Source organism: Anabrus simplex, chromosome 6, assembly GCF_040414725.1.
Source record: "Anabrus simplex isolate iqAnaSimp1 chromosome 6, ASM4041472v1, whole genome shotgun sequence".
Classification (NCBI taxonomy): Eukaryota; Metazoa; Arthropoda; class Insecta; order Orthoptera; family Tettigoniidae; genus Anabrus; species Anabrus simplex.
The window spans coordinates 347,730,069-347,750,239 of record NC_090270.1 but is presented as its reverse complement, the minus strand read 5'-3'; the positions used below and the strand labels follow the sequence as shown (position 1 = coordinate 347,750,239).

Here is a 20,171-nt window from a genome sequence, read left to right as displayed (position 1 = left end):
GGTTGTCTCGTGTAGCTACTGAGAATCCAAACGAATGGCTGGGGGCACCCTTTTTTTTTTTTTTTTTTTTTTTTTTCCAAGGTAGCGAGTCAATGGGAGCCCCAGGGCGAATATAGTGCCCTATTACTCATCGGTGTCCGTGGAATCCCTGATGAGCCAGGAAAATCGCTTTTTGCCTACACTGGGGGGGGAGAAAATCACTCTGTCCTGTCCGGAGAACGGCAGGTCAGAACTGAAAACCCCCTCATCGCTACGTGACGTCAGGTGTTAACAAGGGAGAAGGGTCCTCTCAAAAAAAACAGAATTTAGAACGTGAGAATAAACGGGGTCGAAACTTAGAATTTGTTGTACAGGAGCCAGGGCCCCCGGTACTTGAAACGAGTGTTGGGTTTCCTGGTCCTGATTACCCTTTTTAGCAGGGCGATGCCCTCGTCGCTCGACTGGGAAAGAAGAATCCGAGACTTCGTCATCTTTACCACCTTCTTGATCTGTTCAAACAGGGTAGGAACTTGAAGCTGACGATGAATACAGAGATTTGACTTGTACCATGGAGAGCGGGACATGCGGCGAAGCACCTTGCTCTGAAGCACCTGGAGACGACCAAGAGGCGTCTTTGGAATATAGCACCAGGCCTCACAACCGTAGAGGATAATGGGCCTGATACACGCTAAGTAAAGGGACCGCTTGACCCTAATACTTAGGTGTTTGTTAAATAGAAGGGGGCTCAAGGCCGCAACCCGGGCGTACGCCCGCTGGAGGGCCTGGTCTATATTCCATCTCCAGGTGAGGCCCCTATCGATGATCAAGCCAAGGTACCGCACCTTGCTCAGCCATGGTAACTCTCGACGACGAATGTGAAGATGACGAAATTTCGGCCGTCTGTACGAAAACAGAATCGCTTGGGTCTTGTCCGGGTTTACTTTTGCCTTGTTCTTGGTACACCAGTATAAAAATTTGTCGATCCAAGCTTGAAGTTTGGCGGTGGCATCGCAATATCGTCGCTGAGCGGTATAAACTGCGATGTCATCCGCAAACTGTTGAACTTCCACACCAGGAACCTTCGGGAGATCGTTCACGTACAGGGCGTAGAGGATAGGTGAAAGGGCTCCACCCTGTGGCACGCCCGCAAGGAGTTGCCGAAGGGTGGATTTGGCACCTTCACAAATAGCAAAAAATTGCCGATGCCTAAGGTAGGATTGAAGAATTTTGACCAAATAAGTGGGAACCTTAAATTGTTCCACGAGTTTGACGATGAGGTTGTCGTGCCAGACGGTGTCGAAAGCTTTTTGGACATCGAAAAATACCGCTGGCACACTACGCCGTATATTGAACGATCCCGTAACATACTGGACTAAGCGTAAAACCGCTAGGGGAGCTGATCGTTTGGACCGGAAGCCAAACTGCTCTGGTCGCAGTATATTACTGGTAGAAAGGTAACCCTTGAGACGATGAAGAATAAGTCTCTCGAAAATTTTGGAAAGGTGAGAAAGAAGGCTGATAGGTCGATAATTCTGTGGGAACAGCCTGTCCTTCCCCGGCTTAGGAATGACCACCATCTTGGCAGTCTTCCAGGCCGAAGGGAAGTAACCCAAAGAAAGACAGGCTGTGAAGATAGTAGCAAGGAAGACTACTGCTCGATAGGGGAGGGATTTAATTTCCTTGACCGTCACACTATCAGCCCCGGGAGACTTATTCTCGTTTAGCCGTTTGATGCACTTGCGGACCTCCGCAGGTGTTACGTCAGTCACTTGGTCACGTGGCGTCCTAGTTAGCCGAAAAGCTGAGGCCTTGCGGGCTACCAGTCGTTCAGTAACGTCATCATCGTCAGGCGTATCGTGGGGTACACACTGACTCTCAATCGAGTCAGCGAAGGCCTCAGCTTTTTCCAAAGGGGAGAAAACGAGACCCCGACGGCCATGAATCGCACGCCGGGGTTCCCGTTGCCGCTTCAGACCGCGAGTTACCCGCCAGAAATCGCGGTCGGAATCGTTGTCAGAGAGAGTGCGACAGAGGTCCTCCCATTGTTCAATCTTGCGTTCCAGCAGGCGTTGGCGGACGACCTTGGCTAGCTCCTTGTATTCAGCCCGGTCAGCGGGATCGCCATAGAGCTGCCATCTCTTCCGGTAACTATTTTTGATCTTGATCAAATCCTTGAGGAGATCGGAAAGACCTTCGTCATCATGTGAACCAGAAGGCAAACGAGAATTTTGAGCAGCATCTTGAACGTGCCGCCGGGCATTGAGAATCTTACGAGTAAGATGCTCAACAGCCCGGTCGACCTCATCCCGGCTGCAAGGGTCAAAGGGGTGCAAATTTTTGTCCACATGAGAGCGGAACTTGGAATAATCCAAGTCGGCACGAAGGTTGGGACGAGACGGCGCATCAAAACGGTCCCAGGCAAGGTTGAACACAATGGGATTATGATCAGAATTTAGCTCGGAAGGGACTAGAAAGTCAATAGTCCGGTTATAAAATTTGGAAACTGTCACATCAATGACGTCCGGTAAACCATTCGCAGGATAAATGGTGGGCTCAACAGGAGCACATACCAGAACGTCTGTATCCCTCATATACTGACTGAGAATTCTACCCTTAGGATTGACCACCCTAGAGTTCCAGTCGGGGTGCTTGGAATTGAGATCACCGACTATCAGGGTGGGAACACGAGCGGAGTTGTCTAAAAGAGCATCGAGATCGGCAAGATGGAGGGGCGCTGAAGGCGGTAAGTAAGCGGCAAAAATACGGTAGTGGTAGTTTCGATGTCGGATTTCGATGCCAAGTGATTCTAGTACGGAATGGGGCAAGGGATCCAGCACGTGATGGGTCAGGGAAGCCTTCACCAACACGGCCACACCCCCCGCCTTCATTCCGACTCTATCTTTCCGGGAAACTACCATGTTTTTTATTTTAAAGGGCATGTGCTCTTTTAGCCATGTTTCACCCAATAGCATGATATCAATGTTATGGTCAGAGATAAAAGCCTCAAGCTCGTACCTCTCACCGATAACACTTTGACAATTCCACGCACCAACTGTCAAGTCCATTGTGTGTGGCGTCAGTCGCGTCTGTCTAGGGGGCTGAGAAATACTGCACAGCAGCATTAATCAGCACCACTATTTTGTCAAGTGTAGTTGTACACGATCGCAATTGCGTCATAGTATCCCTAAGAATAGGAATGAGTCTACTAAAGTTGATCTGCCGACACAGATCAACAATATCAGCTAAACCACCTAGGTCGAGAGGAGGCGTCCCAGCGTCTGGGGGGGTATGTGAGGAGGGGGTAGCGTTGCCACCAAGGACGTTCGCAAAAGTAACCCCCGTGGTGACAGGGCGAGACTGCGGCAGAGCACTCTTCTTCAGGGCTTTCAAGCGCTCTGCATTCTGCTTCTGCTCAATGGCTTGCTTGAAGAGGTTGCAGCCACGCCAAGAAGCGGGATGCTCCCCTCCACAATTTACACACTTGGCTGCGGCCTCCGGGGCAAGCGGACAGGCAGCAGCCAAGTGGTTGTCGCCGCACTTAACGCAGCGCAAGGCCATACGACAATAATTGGCTGTGTGACCCAGCCGCTGGCATTTATAACACTGGGAGGGCCCCTCCCGACCACGGTATGCCTCAATGGTTACCTTCGACCCACAAAGGTAGTGCAAAGAGTAGATAGTTCTGGAGAATTCTGTATTCGGCAGAGTTACGCTCATCACACTGAGGGGAATAATTTTCTTAGTGGCAGAATCCTGCCGAGTAAATTGGTAGATGTCGCGGACGTCATACCCCAGTGCGACGAGCTCCTCTTTAGCCCAGTCGGTGCCGACTGTTGACACAATATTTCGGACGATAACCTTAAGAAGCCGCTTACTCGGCAGTTGGTAAGAGTAAAAAGGGGCTGCAGAAGCTTCGAAATATTGTGTCACCAGCTGGTGATCGGCCTCATTGTCCACATGATATTTCAGGGCATCACGAGTGTTAATGACCCTGACGTCACCAGTGCAGTGTTGTTTTAAGTGGCGAAAATGCCGCTGGTAATCAGATTTATCATAAACCACAATGGGTGGAAGCGATTTCCTTTTGGGGACGGAGGGCGGAGCCCCCGCCTGAGCGGAAGGCTGAGCCTCCACTTCCATTGACTCGTTCCCCCCGCCGGAAGCGGTGCTCTGGGCTGTCCCATCCCCGTCTGACACAGACCGTGCAGGCGCCGAACGGGAGGCACTGGCCGGGGGGCCAGAGGCAGGTACGGTGCTGGGGTTGCCCTGCGTGACCTTGGATGCCTCGGCAGCGGTGCTGTCACCGGCGGAAACAGTCGAAAGAGGAGCATAACTATTGCTCGTAGGTACATATGCTTGTAATTGGCCAGAATTTGGGGAACGGCGCAGTAAGCGAACCTTAATTTTACGGCGTCTATTTACCTTACTCTTGACAGTAGTCCAGGCAGGGTCAGTCTTCTTGGCAGCAAATTTCCTCAGCAGGGCAGCCTGCTGTTCCAGGGTCTCACCGGCAGGCAGAAGATGAATAAGCGACCTGGCAGGCGGCCGGGCGCTGGTGTCAGAGTCCTCCTCAGAGGAGATGTCCTTGGTAGGCAGCGGGTACGTAGAGGTCGAAGGCTGTTGTGACAGTCCAGTCGGCCCCTTGGCTCGGGGAGGGGCCCCGCCGCCGCCAGGCGGGGGCTCCATGGTCCGTAAACAAAGCTAGGTCGGCGTAAGATAAACACTCGGACAACACAAGACGAACACAAAAACAAGAACACAGTACGGCACCACCAGGCACTATCAGAGAGCACTAGTACAAACACAGTGTGCACTGAACAAAGTCCCGATGCTGTCTCGGCTCTGGCTCTCTGGGGGCACCCGGTTTCAGCGTGTATTTGAAAGAAAACGCCTGTGTCGTACTAGCCAATGGGGGCGAACTAGCTGCAGCCTCATTGGCTGGCTCGCTGGCTCGCGTAACCTGCCAGAGTACAAAACTGGTGGTCACTAGTCGGTTTCCCTCACCGAGCACATCCAACTTTTGCAGGAACTTGAAAACGGCTATGTCATCATATTCACGGACAGTGATGACAGTTTCCAGGCCCTTTGGAAGCAGCTTGCTCACCACAAGCTGCTCCCATACACTTGCCAACTTGAAGAACAATCTGTGGATGCGAGCACTCAGTCCGATATTACCATCCCTCCCGACCACCACTCTTCCACACTCACCGACACTGCACCACCTACCGAATCCGGAAGTGAGACCCCATCAGTCTCGCAACCGGCCAAGGTCACATACCCCCCTCCGCCTACCGAGCCCGTGACTGAACCTGGAAGTGAGACCCCATTAGCCTCACAACCGGCCAAGGTTGCGGACTCCCCACCATCTACCGAATCCGGAAGTGAGACCCCATTAGTCTCACAACCGGACAAGGTATCTACCAACAAATACACTCAAACCGGGAGCAGGCGTAACAAACCTGCTTCCCGGTTGAAACCCACACCAACACCTAACACTCACAGTACACCTACACGCCCCCGCCCCTCCTCCCTCATTACACAGTGCTACAATTGCCTGCAACTGGGCCACTCTGCGGCTTCATGCTCAGAGGCTACCAGGTGCAACAGATGTGGTGGCGCTCACCGCCACACTGCCTGCACCTTACCAAAAACCAAGCCGAGGTGCGCTAACTGCGAAGGCAGTCACGCAGCCTCCTACCCTGGCTGCCCATATCTAAAGCAGGCAATTAAGGCGCACTACAAACACGCACGCCACCTACACACACACTCTTCCACAGCTCCTCAGCCCTTCCCCCGCTCCACCAACACCTCAAACCCAACCCCCACCTACACCCCCGCCCCGCCAAGTCTTGATAATCCTACCCTGCTCAACCTTCTCCTTATCCACCTCCTCACGTCCCTTAACCAGACCATGCCAAGCCGCCAGTTGATTATCAACTAATCCCCCCCAGTCCAAGCAACACCCAGTTCCCAGATGTTTAACTCCTCACCACGCGTTACACCATCACCCACCCAGACTGCCCTAACCTTCCTCCCTACAATTAGGTTAATCCCCAACAACATTTTATGACAGCAACATTGGGCGTGGTCACCTACTGGATGGGTGACCATCTACCCGATACTGCTCCTCGTTGGCCTCTATTAACTAGAGAACCAACGCCTCTCCCCAACCCCCGCCCTTCTGGGCACCCCCCCAGACCATATTCTGGTCAGTTACGACCCCCCTACAAAACTCCACATTCCACACTACCATTATGCCATTTAACATCCTACTAAGAAATAGCACTCAAGGCCTTTAATTGGTCGACGGGCTAAAAGCATCATTGGTCCCTCGGGACCTCTGATGAGGTGGCTTCAAAAATACCATTTGGTGCGAAGCAGACTAGCAGAGCATCATGTCAGGACGAGGCAAGGGAGGAAAAGTTAAGGGCAAGTCCAAAAGCCGTTCCAGCCGTGCAGGCCTGCAGTTTCCTGTCGGGCGTATCCACCGTCTCCTCCGCAAGGGAAACTATGCAGAGCGAGTGGGTGCTGGTGCCCCCGTGTACCTGGCTGCGGTCATGGAGTACCTGGCTGCTGAAGTTCTTGAGTTGGCAGGCAATGCAGCCCGTGACAACAAGAAGACGAGGATCATCCCCCGTCACTTGCAGTTGGCCATACGTAACGATGAGGAGTTAAACAAACTCCTGTCTGGTGTGACCATTGCCCAGGGAGGTGTGCTGCCCAATATTCAGGCAGTGCTCCTGCCCAAGAAGACCGAGAAGAAGGCTTAATTGCCTTAGCCTTGGTTTCCCAGGCAAAAATTTAAAAAACGGCCCTTTTCAGGGCCACCAGCTGGTTAAGGAAAGAGTTGCTTGTCAGGCTTTATTGCTCAGTAGTAAAAGACGTATCAAAAGAGAAAGAGCAGTACAGTACATATAAGTCTCTAATAATAATAATAATAATAATAATAATAATAATAATAATAATAATAATAATAGTGAAACCAAGAAGAAGAAGAAGAAGAACAACAACAACAACAACAACAAAGAGAAGAACTGTGTTTAGTGTCCCTTCAGTAGCAACAGATGCTGGAATTTAGTGTTTAGGACAGAAAATAGCCTAGCCAACTTAAAGATATATTACACAGTTTATTTATTGAAGGAAGGAAGGAAGGAAGGAAGGAAGGAAGGAAGGAAGGAAGGAAGGAAGGAAGGAAGGAAGGAAGGAAGGAAGGTTTCATAAGAAGTACTTTTAATATCATACCAGTTTACGGTATAACCTTCAAAACTGGAGTAGGTTATCAGATTATTTATTTAATTATTTAATTATTTATTTATTTATTTATTTATTTAGAAAGAAGCCATGTGATTAGTTTCCAAATGAAAGAAAGAAAGACAGAAAGAAAGAAAGAAAGAGAGAGAGAGAGAGAGAGAGAGAGAGAGGATCAGATACAGATATCTAGTGTCCATTAAAAATAAACTTCAGACTAGACTTCATTACTAACGTTGAGGGCATATTTTCTTCTCTGCAGGGCTCGAGCAGAAGTGTACAGTACAGTACCTCCTAGGAAGAAGTGCTGCACAAGCAATGCTAGAGGAGTACTGGACACGGGACACTAAGCTCTTTTGAGAGGTAAGTGGTGGCCCTGAAAAGGGCCGTTTTTTTTAAACACTGCATGCCCCCTGCCGGGAGCACGCTCGGAAGAGATCTAACCGCCGAAACCGTAAAGGGTACGTCCCTGTCTCTTGAGGGCGTACACTACGTCCATGGCGGTCACGGTCTTCCTCTTGGCGTGCTCGGTGTATGTTACGGCATCCCGGATGACGTTCTCCAGGAAAACCTTGAGCACGCCACGAGTCTCCTCGTAGATTAGGCCCGAGATACGCTTGACCCCACCTCTGCGGGCGAGACGTCTGATGGCAGGCTTGGTGATGCCCTGGATGTTGTCTCGGAGCACCTTCCTGTGACGCTTGGCGCCTCCTTTGCCGAGTCCCTTTCCTCCCTTGCCTCGTCCGGTCATGGTAGATCAGTACAACAGCGAGTTCAGAGCTCGAATGTGCCAGGCCCCGCTTTTGCCTGTGCTTTTGTTGAACGAGCCTGGCCCCGGTGACGTCGGCAACTGGCTAGCGAATGGCAGCGCTGCAGCAGCACAGGGAGGGGGAAGCGAAGGAATAAAACAAGGCGAGCGGGAGCGAGCTCCTGTTATTCTCCCTGCAGCGTGTCGACAGTGAGTACCGTACGTCATGGCCCGGACGAAGCAGACTGCACGTAAATCCACCGGAGGCAAGGCCCCCCGCAAGCAGCTGGCAACCAAGGCTGCCCGTAAGAGCGCGCCTGCCACGGGTGGAGTGAAGAAGCCTCATCGGTACAGGCCCGGTACCGTGGCCCTCCGTGAGATCAGGCGCTACCAGAAGAGCACCGAGCTGCTCATCCGCAAGCTGCCTTTCCAGCGGCTCGTGAGAGAAATAGCTCAGGACTTCAAGACTGACCTGCGCTTCCAGAGCTCGGCCGTCATGGCCTTGCAGGAGGCCAGCGAAGCCTACCTGGTGGGTCTTTTCGAAGACACCAACTTGTGTGCCATCCATGCCAAGCGTGTCACCATCATGCCAAAGGACATCCAGCTCGCCCGCCGCATCCGAGGGGAGCGTGCCTAAGTCCAGAGCTAGCTTAACGCTGAACCTTTCACCAAACGGCCCTTTTCAGGGCCACCAAAATATCCCAGAAAGAGCAGTCGTAGTCTCTGAGCTAGCACGGGCAGTGAATTAAAATATTCTTTAAAAGGAAATAAATAATAATAATATAAATCTTGATGATGATGATGGTGGTGGTGGTGGTTGTTGTTGTTTCCAGGGGATGATGTGAACCTTCCAAGTGCAAGCGCAGTAGACACAAAACTTAATAATAATAATAATAATAATAATAATAATAATAATAATAATAATAACAACAACGACAAAGTATATACATCTGGATGGCGGTGGGTTTTTTTATTTTATTTTTTATTCCACAGGACGATGCGAAGAGTCCTAGAGTAATCATAGTAAAGAAAATACTGAATAATAAAGGCGATGTTGATAATAATAATAATAATAATAATAATAATAACAAAGTATATAAATCTTGATGGTGGTTGTTGTGCCAAGGGGATTAAGGAAAACTCCAAGTGCAATAACAGTAAAGAAAATACTAAATAATAATAATAATAATAATAATAATAATAATAATAATAATAATAATAATAATAATAAGAGAGTAGTGGGGCACTTGTGCACACTTGCCTCTTTATGAGACAGAGGTAGGAGAGAGGCCAGGGTTCACATTCAAAGACTTCATAGGCTCTTTTAGAAAGAAGGTGATGGCCCTGATAAGGGCCGTTTTTGCAACCTCCGCTCTCGTGAGAGCAAGAGGTGCACGGGTAGTGTAAGAACCTCGAGGGTTCTCACTTCCTTTTTGCAGGTGCCTTTTTAGGCGAGGCCTTGGGCTTAGCGGCCTTTTTAGGCTTAGGTGCCTTAGGTTTCTTAGTGGGCACCTTGGCGGCCTTCTTAGCCTTGGAAGGAGCCTTCTGCTTTGGTTTGGGAGCAGGAGCTGCCTTCTTCTTCTCAGCAGGCTTTTTGGAAATGGCTTTCTTGGCTGCAGCCTTGGCTCCCCCAGCCTTCTTCGCCTTGGGGATGCGCTTCTCCTTGGGGGCGGCGGACCGCTTGACAGGGGCTGCGCTGGCTTTCTCCGGCTTGGCAGCTGAGGCGAGTTTGAAGGAACCTGAAGCTCCCTTCCCCTTGGTCTGGACCAGCTCTCCGGAAGCCACAGCAGATTTCAGGTACTTCTTGATGAATGGGGCCAGCTTCTCAGAGTCCACCTTGTAGTTGGCAGAGATGTACTTCTTGATAGCTTGGAGAGAAGATCCACCTCGCTCCTTGAGGCTCTTGATGGCACTGCCCACCATCTCGGAGGTTTTCGGATGTGCAGGCTTGGTGCGAGGTTTCTTGGATGCGGAAGCCTTGTTCTTCTTGGGCGACGCCTGGGCCGGAGCCGAGGCGGGTGCGGATGCTGCCGATGCTGTTGCAGTGTCAGCCATGGTCACGGTGCGAATGATGTGTTAAATTTTCCCGAATGGCGGAGTGTATCAGGCTACTCGGACCGCGCAGGAAACAGCAGAGGCTAGCTGTCGGGTGGGCTGCGCGGCGATAAGTTGGGGACGTGCTTCCTAGCTCCTTTCTCGTGCACCCTGCGTCCCGTGGGGGCGGCGGAAGGTTTAGTTCAAGGTAGGAAGGGATAGCCAAAGGATTAATGCTGCTCCTCAAATGAAAGAAGTGCTGCCCGCCTTGTTCAGGGCGTCCTGGCGCAGGTGTGTTCCATGGACAGCATTTCCTCAGCTCCCTCTCCATGCCGACATTTAGGGGCAGCCGCCGTCGTCGCGACGCCCCCGGGAGCGACCACCGCTTACCTGAAGGAAGTCCCATCCTTCCTCTAGCTGCCAAGGCAGAGAACTGTTCGTGGACTCTAGCCACTTTCGAATGAGAGCAAGGGACGTTCGGCCTTCAGGTGGATTTCTGCAGTAGCAAGGAGACCCACCGTAATCTGCCTCTAATAGCATTGCATAAAAGGGCATAAAGAAGGAAACATATAAATTAGGGACTAGTTTCCACGACTTGTCAGATTCCAGGTCTCTTGCTAGCTCTTTAAGTTCATTTTAGTCGCAGTATTTAGGGCCATAGGCACTTGCCTCACGGTCAGGTACCCTCTCTCACTTCCTGCTGTTTTAAGGCCCTTGTAAGGGAAGAGAAGAGAAGCCTAGTTAAAGAGGAATCCTAGAACGTCTAGGTGTATTTCAGGGCGTACCTAAAGGCCCAGACCGGAAGACAGCCGGTTAAGTCTCACAAAAGACTTTGTCTCTGACCTGTAGGAGGGAAGCACAGCCTGGTAGAAACGTCCCGCCTACCCCGGGCAACAAAGCCAGGACCGAATATCTCTAGGCCTATTCACAATCGAAAAGAAGCCCATATATAGTATATCTACACCAGGCGGTATTACTAATTGTTCCAATATTACAGCCGATCGCGTCCTCCCTCAAGTTGGACAGCTTGAGGTAGACAGAAGCTTCCGAGGGAGCTGCCTACAGAGAACAACTTCAGAAAAAATTGGATGAGAACAAGAGATACAATGATAGGACCCATCTTAAGACACCCAGGACTTATTCAGTTGGTTTTAGAACGATGTGTAGGCGGTAAGAACTGTAGGGGTAGACCAAGGTACGGACATGACAAGCACATGTAGGATGCAATAGTTACATAGAAACGAAAAGGTTGGCACAGGATAGGGTGGCGTGGAGGGCTGCATCAAACCAGTCTACGGACTGGTGACTCAAACAACAACAACAACAGTAGGCTAAGGCTATTTAAAAAAAAACAACTACCGCTACTACTATGTCGACGACGACGACTTTTACCTAACTTTCGTAACCGACCTTTGGTCTCAAAGCTGCCATTAAGTGAGAGTATGCCTCCTTAAAATAACCTACTGGCTGCGCCGAGAATCGATCACACTATTAGCAGCATAGAACGAAGACGATCGCGTGAACTGACTTCAAATAATAGTATTAAAGTTTGAGGTTACGTCGAATGTAATTACAAAAAGGCTACGCAATTACTTCTTTGACTTACAAGTACAGCGGCATACCTAACCTCAAAAAAGAATAAGGTCAGTAAAGTGCGAAACCGCGAGAATGCTATGTCCCTTTCGACGTGTAAGGAACTTTTTCTTTCTTTCTTTCTTTCTTTCTTTCTTTCTTTCTTTCTTTCTTTCTTTCTCCTGGTCCGAACGACGCCGGGAATTGCAGGAATACGTGTTGGGTTAACACGTTGGACGTTCAATTCTTACTTGCAGATGGAAATCAGGAAGGAAGGATCTAACACAGGGTAGATGCACGGTTAACACAACTTCTCTCGCCATGTGGATTCGGTGTGATTATACGGCTGGATGCCCTTCCTGACTACAACCTTCCTTCCTTCCTTCCTTCCTTCTACTACTACTACTACTACTACTACTACTACTACTACTACTCCTACTACTACTACTCAAGTTTGTGCTGTAAAAGAATACCCTGGGAAGAAAACAGGAGGATTAGGAGTCCTCTTCCCTCAAATATCAATTGAAGTACCGTAATGAGGGGTACCGAGTCATTTACATTCATGGGAGGATATGCGTAAAGGGACCTGATGGTATTTAGGCCAGCTGCGCTAGGGTTACTCTTCGTATGACTAGACCAGACCAGTACCGGTACGGTACCTCAAGATTTTTATTTTTTCTTAATTAGTTTAGGTTATCCAAGCCTAACCTGCAGTATCTTGCACCCGAAATATCTAGCATCTACCCTGTAATGAGAAGATGCAGGCCTCCTTCCCAGTTTTCAAGACTGGTGATGATAAAAGTGTGCGTAATTTAGCTTGAAGTTAGCAGATCCACGATCAGTTTATGCCCCTTTTCTCGGTTCGCTGCAATCATGTCTTAGAACAGGGTCTCCATTCTAGGCCTATCAATTCCTGCGAACTCGTGAAAGCAATCAGGTAATGAAGATGATGATTGTAGTTAATAACATTAAGAAGAGAAGTTGAGGTGTTTGTCTTCAGCAGAAAAGAGGATATAGGACCCGGGTAGCAGTGAAAGGGCGACCGTGTTAGACGCAGGATACCTAACCTCCCTATTCTTTGAATTCTAACCGGTAGTACTAAGGTAAGGAGGAAAAAGTAGGACGTACAGGTACGCAGTGTTCAGGTGCTGGGCAAATGGACGTATTATTGCCGAAGTACGAAAAATCCCTACCGGCCTAACAGGAACTAGTAGTGGTAGGTAGTGAAAAATGTTATTTACTTTACGCCCCACTAACTACTATTTACCGTTTCCGGAGACGCCGCTGAGGCGAAATTTTGTCCCGCAGGAGTTCTTCTATTTTACGTGCCCGTAAATCTACAGGCATGAGGCCGACGTGTTTGGCCATTCAAATACCAAGGGAGTGAACCGGAATCGAACTCGCCAAGTTGAGCTCAGAATGGCCTATTTAAATCCAGGACGGTAACGGTAATGATATGGGGAGTTGAGGTTAGTTCTATGGAATTCATCACTTGCCGAAAGGTCGGTCAGCCGACGTGCAGGCTACTGAAATCGAGCACTTTCCTCACGTCACCTAACCTAAAACGTCACGACACTTTCAACTAACACTTGTCGTCGAAAACGTTACTTTCTCAGTCTTATTAGGAAACCGTCTCATCTTAGGTAGAAATGCAAAGTCCTGGGAGTCAATGCTACGATTTGTCGGAACACGCGCACAAGGGTCACTCTCCTGCACTAGTACATCATCGTTCGTAAGCAAGCTTATGAGAGACGCCCAGTTACCTGCAGAGAATAGCGCACAACAGACTTGCAACTTATTACCGAACGTCGTCGTTATATCAACGGGTCAGCGATAGTATCTTATCTTACCTGAAAGAACATAAAATGAAATCATTTTTCGCCTCTTTGAAGGGCTGCTACATGCGGCGTGCGGTTGCTAGGACACGGCTTTCATTGTTATCACGACAGTGTCGATGACGTTGTTTGGAAACCATCTTCCTCGCGATTTTCTTGGCGGGCAGGGAGATTCGAACCCACGTTCCGCCCTGGCACTGATTACCCTTCTTACCTGTAATCTTACGCGAAATAGGACGTAGTAGAATGAAGAGTTAAGTATCCATGAGGGGCCTCCTACAGACAGGGCGCACTAAGCTGCACTAACCTAAAAGAAAAATAACAGCACACACACACACACACACACACACACACACACACACACACACACACACACACACACACACACTCTCTCTCTCTCTCTCTCTCTCTCTCTCTCTCTCGCATAATAACAATAATAATAATAATAATAATAATAATAATAATAATAATAATAACAACCATCATCATCATCATCATCATCATCATCATCATCATCATCATCATCAGGTCAGGTCAGGTTAGGCGGGCACCTCGGAGGAAGTTAAGTATCTACAATAAACTTGAATCATGTTGGAAAGTTAAGAACATCTGGTTAGTTTCACATGTAACAAAAATCGATCAATTTCGACATTTGTGCAGCCGTAAGGCTAAAGTTGATGATAAAGGGTTATTTAGAGATCAGAATAGTAGGTAAAAAGGGAATTGAGCCAACGGCACGTGGTGTTCCCAAGCGGTCACCCATCCAAGTACTGACCACGCCCAATGTTGCTTAACTGCGGTGATCGGACGAGAACCGGTGTATTCAACATGGTATGGCCGTTGGCGAGAAAGGAAGTCTTCATAGATGCATGTGTACAGAAGGCAACGGTTATTTATTCTTTGGAGGTGGGCGGGCGCGTTGTCGAGACGAGACTTTGCTCGGAGATCGCGACGGAGGAGCGTACGAGGGCGGTACTGAGCGCGCGCGGCGGGGCGCGGCGGAACCTAACCCGAGTAGTTTTAACCTCACTTCGTCGTAACCTAACCCCAACTCGACCCAGGGCCTACATTCAATCCCAACCAATCTCCTCAAGAAAGAAAAGAAAGAAAGAAAGAAAGAAAGAAAGAAAGAAAGAAAGAAAGAAAGAAAGACCCAGGGCCCCGTGGTAGTAGTAGTAGTAGTAGTTGTTGTTGTTGTTGTTGTTGTTCTTGACGGCGGTGCGATTGTCGTTTCAAGCGGCAAAAGGACTGAATAATCCGTCCGGCTATGATGGTGTTAACGACGACGATTATTATTATTATAATTATTATAATTATTATTATTATTATTATTATTATTATTATTATTATTATTATTATGAGGTTTTCTAATTTCTTTTGACCTTAAAGTAACAATGCTAACCACTTTGATGTGATGTCCCCCTTTTCACTTGCCTTTGGTTTGCTTAAGGGTAAGAGGCTAACACAACTGCTCTTTTTTTTAAAGGTGTGGTGGCCCTGAAAAGGGCCGTTTCTTAAGAAGGGTGGTTATTCCCTGTAGCTCCTTACTTGGAGCTGGTGTATTTGGTGACTGCTTTGGTGCCCTCGCTGACGGCGTGCTTGGCCAGCTCTCCGGGCAGCAAGAGACGGACGGCAGTCTGGATCTCCCGACTAGTGATGGTGGAGCGCTTGTTGTAGTGGGCCAGACGGGAAGCTTCAGCGGCGATACGTTCGAAGATGTCGTTGACGAAGCTGTTCATGATGCTCATCGCCTTGCTGGAGATGCCAGTATCAGGGTGTACCTGTTTAAGTACTTTGTAGATGTAGATGGCGTAGCTCTCCTTCCTCTTGCGCTTCTTCTTCTTATCTCCCTTGGAGATGTTCTTCTGGGCCTTGCCGGCTTTCTTGGCGGCCTTTCCGCTAGTCTTAGGAGGCATGGTTGTCTCGTGTAGCTACTGAGAATCCAAACGAATGGCTGGGGGCACCTTTTTTTTTTTTTTTTTTTTTTTTTTTTGTTGATATCTAGTGGTCGAGAGCCCCGGGGCAACAGAAGGCCCCCCTACTCGTCTGTATCTGCGTCGTTCCCTAGAGGCGGGAAAGAAGTCACTGTTCTCAATTTACTCTAGTGGGGGGAGAAAGCAATCTGTCGGTGGAGAAAACTGGTTCGCCACGTCAGAGATGAAAACCCCCCTCTTCGCTGTGCTATTAGTTTTCTAGTTTAATAGTGCTAGGTGGCAGGGTCTTGTTGCTGTTGGTTACCTGGTTAGAAAAGGAGAAGGCAGTCTAGTGAGGATAGGAGTCTTGTCAGGGCAGGAATCTTGACAGGGGATGACAGGGTAGTTTAATGAACAATCAGTTGTCTGCTTGGCATTGGTGGAGCTTGAGGGGTTAGTTGAGAGTAGAGAAGGCTTAGTAGCAGGTGGATAAGTGTGGAATTGTCGTAGCTGGGAGGTTGAACGGTTGGTGAGAAGGATGGAAGGGTGGAGTGATTCAGTGGTGGAGAGGGTTGGTTGAGATGGTTGGCATGCCTGTAGTGCGAACGGATTGCATTTTTGAGGAAGGGACATCCGGGGTAAGAGGCAGCATGATTGCCCCCACAGTTAGCACACCTCGGCTGTTGTCGAGGTACCTGGCAATCAGTGTGACGATGAGGGCCGCCACACCTATTGCATCTGGTGGAGTCAGTGCATGTCGCAGCTGTGTGATTCAGCTTAAGACAGTTGTAACATTGAATAATTAAGGATGGGTGTGGGCTGGGGGGCATTTGTGGTTGGGCGACTATCTGGGGGTGTGAAGAGGGCTCCAGTGTTGGTCTTCTGCGGCGTCTTCTTCGTGTCTGTGTGGCGCTGGCGGTGAGATTGGGTGGCGGTTGAATTTGATTGCCCCGGTTTCAGCGTGTATTTGAAAGAAAACGCCTGTGTCGTACTAGCCAATGGGGGCGAACTAGCTGCAGCCTCATTGGCTGGCTCGCTGGCTCGCGTAACCTGCCAGAGTACAAAACTGGTGGTCACTAGTCGGAAAAATACCATTTGGTGCGAAGCAGACTAGCAGAGCATCATGTCAGGACGAGGCAAGGGAGGAAAAGTTAAGGGCAAGTCCAAAAGCCGTTCCAGCCGTGCAGGCCTGCAGTTTCCTGTCGGGCGTATCCACCGTCTCCTCCGCAAGGGAAACTATGCAGAGCGAGTGGGTGCTGGTGCCCCCGTGTACCTGGCTGCGGTCATGGAGTACCTGGCTGCTGAAGTTCTTGAGTTGGCAGGCAATGCAGCCCGTGACAACAAGAAGACGAGGATCATCCCCCGTCACTTGCAGTTGGCCATACGTAACGATGAGGAGTTAAACAAACTCCTGTCTGGTGTGACCATTGCCCAGGGAGGTGTGCTGCCCAATATTCAGGCAGTGCTCCTGCCCAAGAAGACCGAGAAGAAGGCTTAATTGCCTTAGCCTTGGTTTCCCAGGCAAAAATTTAAAAAACGGCCCTTTTCAGGGCCACCAGCTGGTTAAGGAAAGAGTTGCTTGTCAGGCTTTATTGCTCAGTAGTAAAAGACGTATCAAAAGAGAAAGAGCAGTACAGTACATATAAGTCTCTAATAATAATAATAATAATAATAATAATAATAATAATAATAATAATAATAATAGTGAAACCAAGAAGAAGAAGAAGAAGAACAACAACAACAACAACAACAAAGAGAAGAACTGTGTTTAGTGTCCCTTCAGTAGCAACAGATGCTGGAATTTAGTGTTTAGGACAGAAAATAGCCTAGCCAACTTAAAGATATATTACACAGTTTATTTATTGAAGGAAGGAAGGAAGGAAGGAAGGAAGGAAGGAAGGAAGGAAGGAAGGAAGGAAGGAAGGAAGGAAGGAAGGAAGGTTTCATAAGAAGTACTTTTAATATCATACCAGTTTACGGTATAACCTTCAAAACTGGAGTAGGTTATCAGATTATTTATTTAATTATTTAATTATTTATTTATTTATTTATTTATTTAGAAAGAAGCCATGTGATTAGTTTCCAAATGAAAGAAAGAAAGACAGAAAGAAAGAAAGAAAGAGAGAGAGAGAGAGAGAGAGAGAGAGAGGATCAGATACAGATATCTAGTGTCCATTAAAAATAAACTTCAGACTAGACTTCATTACTAACGTTGAGGGCATATTTTCTTCTCTGCAGGGCTCGAGCAGAAGTGTACAGTACAGTACCTCCTAGGAAGAAGTGCTGCACAAGCAATGCTAGAGGAGTACTGGACACGGGACACTAAGCTCTTTTGAGAGGTAAGTGGTGGCCCTGAAAAGGGCCGTTTTTTTTAAACACTGCATGCCCCCTGCCGGGAGCACGCTCGGAAGAGATCTAACCGCCGAAACCGTAAAGGGTACGTCCCTGTCTCTTGAGGGCGTACACTACGTCCATGGCGGTCACGGTCTTCCTCTTGGCGTGCTCGGTGTATGTTACGGCATCCCGGATGACGTTCTCCAGGAAAACCTTGAGCACGCCACGAGTCTCCTCGTAGATTAGGCCCGAGATACGCTTGACCCCACCTCTGCGGGCGAGACGTCTGATGGCAGGCTTGGTGATGCCCTGGATGTTGTCTCGGAGCACCTTCCTGTGACGCTTGGCGCCTCCTTTGCCGAGTCCCTTTCCTCCCTTGCCTCGTCCGGTCATGGTAGATCAGTACAACAGCGAGTTCAGAGCTCGAATGTGCCAGGCCCCGCTTTTGCCTGTGCTTTTGTTGAACGAGCCTGGCCCCGGTGACGTCGGCAACTGGCTAGCGAATGGCAGCGCTGCAGCAGCACAGGGAGGGGGAAGCGAAGGAATAAAACAAGGCGAGCGGGAGCGAGCTCCTGTTATTCTCCCTGCAGCGTGTCGACAGTGAGTACCGTACGTCATGGCCCGGACGAAGCAGACTGCACGTAAATCCACCGGAGGCAAGGCCCCCCGCAAGCAGCTGGCAACCAAGGCTGCCCGTAAGAGCGCGCCTGCCACGGGTGGAGTGAAGAAGCCTCATCGGTACAGGCCCGGTACCGTGGCCCTCCGTGAGATCAGGCGCTACCAGAAGAGCACCGAGCTGCTCATCCGCAAGCTGCCTTTCCAGCGGCTCGTGAGAGAAATAGCTCAGGACTTCAAGACTGACCTGCGCTTCCAGAGCTCGGCCGTCATGGCCTTGCAGGAGGCCAGCGAAGCCTACCTGGTGGGTCTTTTCGAAGACACCAACTTGTGTGCCATCCATGCCAAGCGTGTCACCATCATGCCAAAGGACATCCAGCTCGCCCGCCGCATCCGAGGGGAGCGTGCCTAAGTCCAGAGCTAGCTTAACGCTGAACCTTTCACCAAACGGCCCTTTTCAGGGCCACCAAAATATCCCAGAAAGAGCAGTCGTAGTCTCTGAGCTAGCACGGGCAGTGAATTAAAATATTCTTTAAAAGGAAATAAATAATAATAATATAAATCTTGATGATGATGATGGTGGTGGTGGTGGTTGTTGTTGTTTCCAGGGGATGATGTGAACCTTCCAAGTGCAAGCGCAGTAGACACAAAACTTAATAATAATAATAATAATAATAATAATAATAATAATAATAATAATAATAACAACAACGACAAAGTATATACATCTGGATGGCGGTGGGTTTTTTTATTTTATTTTTTATTCCACAGGACGATGCGAAGAGTCCTAGAGTAATCATAGTAAAGAAAATACTGAATAATAAAGGCGATGTTGATAATAATAATAATAATAATAATAATAATAACAAAGTATATAAATCTTGATGGTGGTTGTTGTGCCAAGGGGATTAAGGAAAACTCCAAGTGCAATAACAGTAAAGAAAATACTAAATAATAATAATAATAATAATAATAATAATAATAATAATAATAATAATAATAATAAGAGAGTAGTGGGGCACTTGTGCACACTTGCCTCTTTATGAGACAGAGGTAGGAGAGAGGCCAGGGTTCACATTCAAAGACTTCATAGGCTCTTTTAGAAAGAAGGTGATGGCCCTGATAAGGGCCGTTTTTGCAACCTCCGCTCTCGTGAGAGCAAGAGGTGCACGGGTAGTGTAAGAACCTCGAGGGTTCTCACTTCCTTTTTGCAGGTGCCTTTTTAGGCGAGGCCTTGGGCTTAGCGGCCTTTTTAGGCTTAGGTGCCTTAGGTTTCTTAGTGGGCACCTTGGCGGCCTTCTTAGCCTTGGAAGGAGCCTTCTGCTTTGGTTTGGGAGCAGGAGCTGCCTTCTTCTTCTCAGCAGGCTTTTTGGAAATGGCTTTCTTGGCTGCAGCCTTGGCTCCCCCAGCCTTCTTCGCCTTGGGGATGCGCTTCTCCTTGGGGGCGGCGGACCGCTTGACAGGGGCTGCGCTGGCTTTCTCCGGCTTGGCAGCTGAGGCGAGTTTGAAGGAACCTGAAGCTCCCTTCCCCTTGGTCTGGACCAGCTCTCCGGAAGCCACAGCAGATTTCAGGTACTTCTTGATGAATGGGGCCAGCTTCTCAGAGTCCACCTTGTAGTTGGCAGAGATGTACTTCTTGATAGCTTGGAGAGAAGATCCACCTCGCTCCTTGAGGCTCTTGATGGCACTGCCCACCATCTCGGAGGTTTTCGGATGTGCAGGCTTGGTGCGAGGTTTCTTGGATGCGGAAGCCTTGTTCTTCTTGGGCGACGCCTGGGCCGGAGCCGAGGCGGGTGCGGATGCTGCCGATGCTGTTGCAGTGTCAGCCATGGTCACGGTGCGAATGATGTGTTAAATTTTCCCGAATGGCGGAGTGTATCAGGCTACTCGGAC

General features: G+C 49.0%; 1 protein-coding gene and 1 non-coding gene across 2 annotated transcripts; both read right to left on the bottom strand.

The window, feature by feature from the left end:
* Positions 1–14,142: 14,142 nt before the first annotated feature.
* On the bottom strand, positions 14,143–14,261 carry LOC137501352 (5S ribosomal RNA). The gene has a single exon (XR_011018502.1). It is a non-coding gene; the product is annotated as a 5S ribosomal RNA (ribosomal RNA).
* A 699-nt stretch (positions 14,262–14,960) lies between these two features.
* Positions 14,961–15,332, bottom strand: LOC137501241 (histone H2B). The gene has a single exon (XM_068228147.1). It carries the CDS (start codon positions 15,330–15,332, stop codon positions 14,961–14,963), a length of 372 nt encoding a protein of 123 aa, XP_068084248.1.
* Positions 15,333–20,171: the final 4,839 nt, after the last annotated feature.